The sequence below is a fragment of the Dama dama genome, chromosome 11 (assembly GCF_033118175.1).
Source record: "Dama dama isolate Ldn47 chromosome 11, ASM3311817v1, whole genome shotgun sequence".
Taxonomy (NCBI): domain Eukaryota; kingdom Metazoa; phylum Chordata; class Mammalia; order Artiodactyla; family Cervidae; genus Dama; species Dama dama.
The window spans coordinates 102,555,149-102,566,176 of record NC_083691.1 but is presented as its reverse complement, the minus strand read 5'-3'; the positions used below and the strand labels follow the sequence as shown (position 1 = coordinate 102,566,176).

At 35.7% G+C, this 11,028-nt stretch overlaps 1 protein-coding gene across 1 annotated transcript; it reads right to left on the bottom strand.

Moving 5' to 3' along the window:
* Positions 1-6,035: 6,035 nt before the first annotated feature.
* On the bottom strand, positions 6,036-6,962 carry LOC133065640 (olfactory receptor 4C3D-like). Its single transcript, XM_061156344.1, has one exon. The coding sequence runs from the start codon at positions 6,960-6,962 to the stop codon at positions 6,036-6,038; it is 927 nt and encodes a 308-aa protein (XP_061012327.1).
* Between the last annotated feature and the right edge of the window lie 4,066 nt (positions 6,963-11,028).

The window sequence follows — 11,028 nt, the reverse complement described above, 5'->3', positions numbered from 1 at the left end:
AGGCTCCTCCGTCCATGGGATTCTCCAGGCAAGAATACTGGAAGTGAAGTGAAGTGAAGTTGCTCAGTCGTGTCAGACTCTTTGTGACCCCATGGATTGTAGCCTACCAGGCTCCTCCGTCCATGGGATTCTCCAGGCAAGAATACTGGAAGTGAAGTGAAGTGAAGTGAAGTTGCTCAGTCGTGTCAGACTCTTTGTGACCCCGTGGATTGTAGCCTACCAGGCTCCTCCGTCCATGGGATTCTCCAGGCAAGAACACTGGAGAGGGTTGCCAAATCTGTGTTCCATTAATAAGAGCAATAAGAATGGCATATATTGTCAGAATCTTTCTCAACAATGATATCACTTGAAACATCTGCTGTCAAGTTCCGTAGTGCATATTTGAAGCTAATGTATGATGAATCATGCTAAAGTTATTCATAAAAACCAGAGCCTGCATCTCTATAGGGGTTATGAAACGTTATAAACAAAGAGATGGGGATATTGAAAAATAGTGGAAGTTTTGCCAGATATTCTAGATTATCAGGGAAGGTGAAACAATCATCTTTATTAAAATTTAACTCCTAAGAAAGCTAGTAAACTTCAGGAGATAATGTGATTGCCCAATTGGAAAATAAGTAAGATTTGGTTATTTTTCTGCATGTATACCATGTTTATTCATATTATTTTTAGAGCCTCTTTATGATAAATACTGCAACTCTGAAACATTCTTTGACCTTAATATTTTAAGCAACATAAACAAAATAGAATATGAAGAGTATATTACAGATGCAAGAGTAACCCATGTGCCTAAATATTAATATGTGCTGTCTTTGTGTGTAGAACAGTGAATCAATATTTTATGTCATATTTCTTATATTATTTTTTGAAATCTGCAATGAGCCCTATTAATCTTAAAAGGTCACTTTTTAAAGAAAGAAACATGATAAAATCTTCCACTAATTACATAAATTTAAAATATTAACTATAGCTTAATTCATCATATAGAAAATAAATCTGTAGTCTCAATAGAGACATTTTACAACCATAAACTATTCATATTTTCTGAAGAAATTGTGGGAATCATTAAAAAATGTGTTTTGAGCATAATATATCCTTTAATTAAAAATAATGAAAATATTTAAAGTATATTTTGATCATTAAGACTCTTCCCAAATAAATCTGCTCATTATGCTCAACTTATTAAAGATGAGAAGATATTTATTCCAGTTAAATAATCACACATAGCTTTCCTTGGAGGAAAAAATCCTCCATAGAAAATAGATGATTAGTTTTTAAAAGAAGAATAAATTTAAGCAAGGAGGTGAAAGTATGATGCATTGAAAAATATATGACTTGATGAAAGAAATTAAAGACACAAGTAAAGAAACTTCATTTTCATGAACTGGAAGAATAAACATTGGTAAAAGTGGCTACTTTTACCAAACAGTGTGGAAGAGATCAGCTATCCAAGTAAAAATGTAAAATTCACTCATAAGCAGTTCACAGAATAGGAATACAAATCATTTGAAATGTGAAAAAAAAAAGCCTAAATTAATGGCATTCTGGCAATAACAGTGAATATCAACATTTTAAATGCATAAAACAGTTGACTCAACAATTCCATTTCCAGGAGCTCATATGCAGAAAACTTCAAAATTTCATTGCAGAATTATTTAAAGTTGAAAAAGACTGGGGAAAACATGAAGAAGGCCAGATGAATTAATTGCAGTGTATTTTTTTTTAAGAAGTTAAGTAGTAGGAGGAAAGTAGAATGAGTTAGACCTATAGAAACTGGTATCTAAAAATATTCAGAAAAAAATAAAAAAAATAAAAATATTCAGGAGGTTGAATAGTAAAAGGCACAATTTATACACTGAAACAGAAATGCATATATATGAAGATACCATGTGTTGTATTTGGAAGTGAAAGTCACTCAGTTGTGTCGAACTTTTTGTAACCCTATGAACTGTAGCCTGCCAGGCTCCCCTGTCCATGGAATTCTCCAGGCAAGAATGGTGGAGTGAGTTACCATTGCCTTCTCCAGAGGCTCTTCCCAACCCAGGGATCAAATTTGAGCCTTCTGCATTGCAGGCAGATTCTTCACCTCTGAGCCACAGGAAAACCCAAAATTTATACACTGAAACATAAGCACAAATAAATATATAAAAATGCACTGCATTTGCACATTTTTACTTGAAGAATCCTAGCAACAGAGTGTAATGACTGCACAGGAAGGACTGGGAGAATCTGGTATGGGGGGAAAAGTTTAATTCTACGTTACTTCATTGTGTGTGTGTGTGTGTGTGTGTGTGTGTGTGTGTGTTTGCCAGCACTTATATTAAGCATCATGTTTCCAATTTTTATTTTAAAAAATTGAAATATATTAACTTTCTTATGGAAGATAAATGAAATTGAATAAAAAGGATATTTTCACAGAACTAAATATTTTAACCAGTACAATAAATAGAATGAAGGCAAAAGTAAGAATACAGTTAAAAATAAAAGAAAAAACAAGAAAGTAGTAAAACTACAAACAGACATTGATTTAAAATCAGTAACTTTATAAAATTTCATTGACAAATGCATTACTTGTCATTTATTGACTCCTTACTATAAATGCATCCTACTTTTCCAGGTACAGTGATAAATCAAACAGACTGGTTCCAAATAGGGAAAGGAGTATGTCAAGTCTGTATATTGTCACCCTGCTTATTTAACTTATATGCAGAGTACATCATGAGAAATGCTGGGCTGGAGGAAGCCTAAGCTGCAATCAAGAGTGCCAGGAAAAATAGCAATAACCTCAGATATGCATATGACACCACCCTTATGGCAGAAAGTGAAGAAGAACTAAAGAGCTCCTTAATGAAAGTCAAAGAGGGAAGTGAAAAAGTTGGCTTAAAACCCAACATTCAGAAAACTAAGATCATGGCATCTGGTCCCATCACTTCATAGCAAATAGATGGGGAAACAGTGGAAACATTGACAGACTTTCTTTTGTTGGGCTCCAAAATCACTGCAGATGGTGACTACAGTCATGAAATTAAAATGTGCTTGTTCCTTGGGAAAAATGCTATGACCAACTAGACAGCATATTAAAAAGCAGAGACAATATTTTGTCAACAAAGGGCTGTCTAGTCAAAGCTATGGTTTTTCCAGGAGTCATGTATGGATGTGAGAGTTGGACTATAAAGAAAGCTGAGTGCCAAAGAATGATGCTTCTGAACTGTGGACTGGAGAAGACTCTTGAGAGTTCCTGGGCTGCAAGGAGATCCAACCAGTCCATCCTAAAGGAGATCAGTCCTAAATATTCATTGGAAGGACTGATGCTGAAGCTGAAACTCCAATACTTTTGCCACCTGATATGCAGAACTGACTCATTGGAAAAGACCCTGTTGCTGGGTAAGATTGAAGGCGGGAGGAGAAGGGGATGACAGAGGATGAGATGGTTGGATGGCATCACTGACTCAGTAGACATGAATTTGAGTAATCTCCGGGAGTTGGTGAGGGACAGGCAAGTCTGGTGTGCTGCAGTCCATGGGGTCACAAAGAGTCAGACACGACTGAGTGACTGAACTGAATTGAATGTATGATGACCAGGTATTCTTTTTTTTTTTTTTTTTTTGTTTCTATGAAATGTTTATGTAATTGAAATCACATTAATATATAATTTCACATTATAGTTTCTCATCCTCATAAAATTAGTACCAATTTCTCACATCATTGAACCTCAATGTACCACATCTTCTTTATCCATTCTTCTGTTGATGGACATTTAGGTTGCTTCCATGTCTTCTTTAAATGGATAGAGGAGCATTGCAGATATCTCCCACTTTCTGAAATTTCACCTTAGCCACTTCATTTTTATGAAGATGTATATCAATGCTTAATTTAGCTAATAGAAATATAACTGAAGGGAATTTTTTTTTACCCCCAAAAAATCCATTATCATAATAATATTGGTGGATTTTTTTACTTTTTAACTTTTTCTTTTTTTTAAGTACAGTTAATTTACAATGCTGCATTAGTTTCAAGTGAATAATAATGTGATTCAGTTTTATATATATATATAGATATATATTTATATATCTATATATATATAGAGAGAGAGAGAGAGTCATAAATATATATGTATATGTGTGTTTGTGTATGTGTGTATATATCTTTTTTTCAGATTTTTTTCCATTATTGGTTACCATTGTTGCAGAAATTTGGCTTCTGGACACTGTTGCCAGATTAAATCTCTGGGACAAAATTTTTGGTAAAGTAGAAAGAAATAGCTTTATTGCTTTGACTGGCAAATGGGACCACAGTGCACTAGTGCCCTCAAGAATGTGTGTCCCCCTTGGAGATGGTAGTGAAGAGTCACAGTGTTTCAGAAGCAGGGCTTGCATAGCTCATGGACTTTGACTGGTTGGTGGTGAGGTAAGTGGGAGTCACATCATCAGCCGTCTGGTTCTAAAGTCTGCATCTTCTGGGCAGCATGCATTTAGTTTCTTGCACCTGGTAGGAGTTTCAGTGTCTGCAAAGAACATAGCTCAGAATCTTTTATATAGACCTATAACAAGAACTAAAAGTTATTGACTTTGTTTAATGGTGAAACTATTATCATTTTGTTTTTCTTGACTATTTTCCTTTCCTTCTGCATTTTCTTACTTCTCTGATTAAATTTATTCTTTGGCAGAAATTTTCTACAGAGAAAAAGACAGTAGTTGACATGACCAGGAGTCTATTCTCGGAGGCCTCCTAGGGTGCTTCTATGTTACACCAATACCATTTTGAAAGAAAGACCATAATAGTTGGTCTTCTGTAAAAGAGAAGTGGTATAAGTTGAACTTTCAAAATGAGGGGAAAAAATGCAATGCTAAAGTACATGCCTACATGTGAGATAAAGCTAGAACATATTGACATCATAGTCTTGAAGGACAAACTAAACCTGATCGTATCTGTAGACTTACACAAACCATAGGCACTATTTCTCATTTGAAAGAAAATAAGACTGATTTTTAAAGACATAGATTGGAAGTTTACAGCTGAAACTTTTGAAAGGAAGTTGTGTTCATTACAATAGCTTCTCACACATTTTACGGTGGAAGAAGAGTATTGTGAGTCAAGTAGATTAGTAAACCTCTCTTGGCTTCAATTTGCTTCTCTGTAAAGTGGGGATAATGATAATGGAACCACTAGTTTATTACATGTATATATAAACTGAGGTGAATGTACCTGATAGTTAAAGTGTTCATTTAATGTAAATATTAATATTTGTAGGAGGCCTACAGAGCAACAGCTTTGGAACCTAACTATGCTTTTATGTTGAGATTTGTAAAAGATGCTTAACTTTTTTCAAATGCTTCTTCAAGTTTTAGTATAGAAAGACAAAATGTTCCCTTTATATTCAAGAAACACTGTGATCCATGAAGTTAAGAAAATAAGAGCATATTGAATAATTTCAAATTTTCTGGTTTATTTTTCATCCCAAAGAAGAACTAGAGACAGATTATGAATTATCTGTTTTTCCTGTTGTGGGTGTCTCCCTTTTTGCTTTTGGTAAATTCAAAGTACATTAAGAAAAAACATAAGCTGTGATTCTCACACTCAAATGTCCCTTCCCCATGTATCTGCTGAAGAATTTCTGTCCCCTATTTGCTTTAACACAGACTAAGCAAAAAAGAGAAAAAAACATTTTTTTGAGATCAAGATTCTATGAAAAAAGCCAATTTCATCCAAGTAACATATATGAAGAATTTACTAAAGCAGCAGTAAGACTCTGGAGAAAAAACTTATTCTACAGTCACCAAAGTAGGGGTTTATGCTTGTTCTTTCCATTGTCTAGTCTGAATCTATGAACACGAACATTGAAGCCTTGGTAAAGTGCAGTAACATGTATGAATATGCCTAAAATATACCTAGTCATTAAATCATCAATAAGTACTAGATTCTAGACATTTATTTTCTTCCAGTGGTTGGCAAATTCTTAGTATTATTTCACAATTTACAAAGGGCACAATCCTCCCTAGGTACACAAATGATCACTTAATTGGCTCATGACTACTCTAAGTTATTCTCTTCTTCAACAAACTCCTCATGGCATTTTTAACCTCTGCATTTCTCACTGTATAAATAATAGGATTTAGCATGGGAGTAAAGATTGCAAAGAACACAGCCACCCACTTGTCTGTACGGTAAGTGGCTACAGGGCGCAAGTGAGTTAATATACAAGGGACAAAAAAGCATACCACTACTGTAAAGTGGGAGCCACACGTAGAGAGCGCTTTGCGCCTGCCTTCAGAGCCATGGGATTTCAGGGAGCTCAGGATGACTATGTAAGAGACCAATAACATGGAGAAAATAAGCACGCACATGCCCCCACTGTTAGTTGCCACCACCATTCCGGGTTGGTAGGTGTCGCTGCAGGCAAGTTCCATCAGGGAGAAGAAATCACACATGAAGTGGTCAATGACATTGGGACCACAAAAGGTCAAGTCGACCATAAAGAGAATCTGCACAGTGGCATGTAGGATCCCCCCGATCCAGGATACCACCACCAGGAGCTGGCAGAGCCCTTTTCGCATGATGGTCGTGTAGTGCAGAGGTTTGCAAATAGCCGCATAGCGGTCATAGGCCATGGCGATGAGAAGGATGATCTCTGATGCTCCCAGGAAGTGCTCCACAAAGAGCTGAGTCAGGCAGCCACCCCGGGAGATGGTTCTCCTCTGGCGCAACAGGTCAATGATCAATTTGGGTGTGCTCACACAGGTGAAGAAGGCATCTAAGAAGGACAAGTGAGTGAGAAAGAAGTACATGGGAGCAGAAAGCGTGGGATTGAGGGAGATGGTGATGACAATCAGCAAGTTGGCCAGCACAGTGAATAAGAAAATGAACAGAAAGACAATGAAGAGTATTTTCTGTAAGTGTGGATTCTGCGTGAGTCCCAGGAGAACAAATTCAGTCACATTATTGGGCAGTGTAAGGACGTCCATTTAGGAAATAACCATCTTTCCTGGGCCCCTAATTACCTACAACGGAAAAAAGAGTGATACTTTTTAATCATGAAAGGATTGTGGTCTGGATTTCTGAGAGCAAACGTAAAGCAGTCATTTTTAACAGTGGAGCGTGTCCTTGGCACTTTTGTCCCAGTACTTCTTTCAAGTCTTCCCACTTCTTACAGGATGGCTTTTTAGCCTCAGACACCTGTCCCCTGTCAACTGTAAAACATCTATAGGGGCAAGATCTGATGTGCAGTTTACTGAGAAAACACTGGGCTCTCTACATGAGACCTGGATTCTCATTCTGGATCCAACTCCATGTGCTGCTCTAAGTCATCGCAGTGCTCCATGACTCCAGCCCTCCTCTATGTCTATCATCTTACAAATTATAATTCCCGGATGTATCTTGTAAGCTGAGAAGTGCTGCCCACAAGTAAGAGTTATTTTCTCTTTCGTGGGTATTTACATTTGAAACTTTGGCTCCCGCAGTGGAAAGGAAGACAACATCAATAAATATCTGTCATAAACTAGATGTTTTGGGAAGTGATTATAAGTCCTTGGTGACACCTTCTGTCTGGTCCCTTTCAGAACACACATACTATTCAAGGGTGTTTCCTCACTTACCTCAGTGCCTGGAATAGTGTCTGCAGTGCCTGAAACTTACTAGATGATACTAGATGATGCATAAATACTTTGGGAATTGCCATTTTCCATGGGTAAGAGTATGACTCTTCCCCAGAATGTAAGGGCTTCTCTGGTGACTCAACAGTAAAAAATCCACCTGCAATTCAGGAGACCCGGGTTCAGTCCCAGGGTCAGGAAGATTGCCTGGAGAAAGAAATGGCAACCCCCTTTAGTAATTTTGCCTGGGAAATCCCATGGACAGAGGAGCCTGACCAGTTACAGTTCATGGGGTCCCAAAAGAGTCGGACACAACTTGGTAACTGAACAACAGCAACCAGACTATAAACCTAAGGGGGACTAGTGCTCTTTTTCTCTTGCTCTGTTTATCATTTTTCTCTACTTGATGAGAAACATAAATAAACATTTGAAAGGCAGTGCTTTCTAGTTTAATAGTTTTTGACACCCTTTATGGGGTAAATATGAAAATAATTCATTGCCTCTGGGAAAGAATATATTATTGGATCATTTTACTTTCAAGATAATTATGGCATTTTTATTGGTATTTTTATTCTGTAAAACTCTGTTCCACATATAATTTAACATAATGATATTCAGTCATATTCAGGCTAGCTTCTCTAGACTTGGACTGAAAAAAAAATTTGCATGAAGTTGTTCAGTACACAAGAATTTTTTTAAGCAAAGGAAATCCTTATTTTCAGAGTTCTAAAAATAAAATTTAATGTAGAGAACAGAACAAAAGAGTCTTCTAGGTAAGACAGATAATGTATTGCACATATAAACATGTACACACAGACTTGGCTTCCCAGGTGGCTCAGTGGTAAAGAATCTGCCTGCCAAAGCAGGAGATGTGTGTTCAATCCCTGGATCAGGAAGATCCCCTACAGAATGGAAAGGCAACCCACTCCAGTATTCTTGCCTGGGAAATTCCATGGACAGAACACCCTACAGTCACAGATCACAAAGAGTCAGACACACCTTAGTGACTAAACAACAGTAATACACAGACTAACAGAAACATATATAAAACCTTTTACTTGTGATAAGTACTTATTACAAGTTCGCTTATTCAATAAGCATCTATCAGAAGATTAGTGTGCACGTTAATATATATTGTTCACACAGTCATAAAGAGCATCCCTGTTAAATACACTTAACTGCTGAAATTAAATTACCAAAGAGCAGCAAGGCATCCTTCCATGATAAGCATGAGTTTCCCATTCTTTATGTTTCTGCTACATGCATTCTCATGCCTTCTTCTCCTGTCTTCCCATAGTACCCAACATCATCATTCCTGGTTACAGGATACTTCGTACTAACAGAATAAGAAATCTGGCAGCATAACTTCTCAACAAAAAGAGGTGAGAAAATATAAATATAATGAAATATATTCTACAAAAAAATAAGACTTTCTTTTCCAAGATAAGGGGGTACAGAGGTTTATTGTGCAATCACCTAAATTAAGTCTTATACATATGTGGACAAAAAGTGCAGCAGTTCGACTACATTTCCTTATTCTGAGGTGGGATCCCCCGACAGATCAGAAAATAGTGAAATGACATAAAGCAAGGTTTAGATGCAATTACCTGAAGTTTTTTGAAAATACCTAGGAAGAAGCAGAAATAACTTTTTCATATTTCTTTGTCTCCACAATACTCTTTCTACTAATAAATCCTATAGAAAATATTTTTAGAGAAGAAATATTAATATTTATAAGTATGCTCAACACAGTTATTATGATCAGTGGAAAATTTAGAAATGATATGGATTGTTCCACACTGGGGAAATAGATGATTACAATATAGTGCATCTCTTTAATCAATGTGTAGTTTTTAACAGGTGCTTTTAAAAATTGTGAAATATCATACTAACATTCTGTAAAGTCAAGAAAATTGTAGATGCTCTTTTAAATTGTATAATTATTCTGATTAATTTAATTCTAACTAATTGCAGTATGATTCTAACTAATTTAAAATCATATCAATACAAAGAGGCCCTGAGATGTTTTTACTTCTAAGTTGGTGTTTTGTACTTGAGTCTGTCATTCTTGATGTTTCGTATGATGAAAAAGGAGTTTTGGTGTCAGGTGAGGATGAGGGGTAACTATATGATTTGTCAGTTATATTTAATTCTCAGAGTCCATGATTACACAATTTCCTGGGGGAGAAAAAAAAGACTCACCTGTGAACGTGTCTGACATAGGTTCTGGCAACAGTTGCTTCACCAAGAAAGAAGTAAAATTGTAAACTAGCAAAATACTAACTAGCCCAGCTACAGTAAGCATACTTTCTGATTTATAAGTGGTATCTTTGGATAAGCTCTCAAAGCACTTCTATATATCCTGTTTGGGGCAAATTCTGTAAAGTTTCTTAGCTGTGGCTAACAGGACCTCAGAGGCATTACATCATCATTAGCAGCTCTGCCAATGATTCAAGTATTTCAGGTAAATTAACACAACAGTGAAGGAGAAGTTCTATAGTACTCATCTTTAATTTTGAACTTTTCCTTGAGTCTACATGAAGGTCAAATGCTATAAGAGGAAAAAACATTTGCATACTTATGAAATTAGGTTTTTTATAACAAATGAGCTTAATATGGAGATTAAATATTTAGTATTGTATAAGTAAATATTTAGGCAGTCAACTATCTGAGTTTTAAAGTTTTATTATAATATTTAAATTGATCTACAATCCATGCCAGTCATACTTTTTAAATACTGCCTTCAGATTTACTTTGAGTGATCAGTTCTAAGCCCTATTATAATATTGGCACTTCACATCAGGTAAATTTTACAGTAATTTTTCAAAGTAGTTGTTTCTTGTGCCAATTTTGAATTTAGATTGACATGATAATGATGAAAATAATTTACTCTTCAATTGTATTCAGAGATGGTAATTTTTTTTCATTTAAATTTAATTGAACAACAGCCATATGCAATAAAAAATAGGCAATACTATTGACAATTTATAACAAGGAAATAGAAGATAGGGGATAAAAAAGCCATTTGCCAAGGGGAAATAAGACGCTAGTTCACTAGATCCTGGACCAGGATCCTTACTGTTAAATTAATATTTTAGGAGTAAACATGTTTATGCTGTAACACGTAAACATTAAATGTTTATGCTGCACCAACTGTAAAACTCAGCGTTATTATCTACTGAAAGAAATCAGTACTAACATTTGAAATAATTTTGTAAATGAATGTAATACAATTTGACTCAGGAATATTCCTGCATAGAAGCAGCCTCACTCAAAAGGTTCAAATATGCTTCATTAATAATAAAAATAAATTGGACATAACAGTCAACTGGTTTCAGAGAATCTGGTCATTATGAACAACATGTGTCACACATGAAAAGAGTTTAGGATAACTGAAAACTTGTGACTAAACCTAGTTTAAATCAGTTCAGTTCAGTTC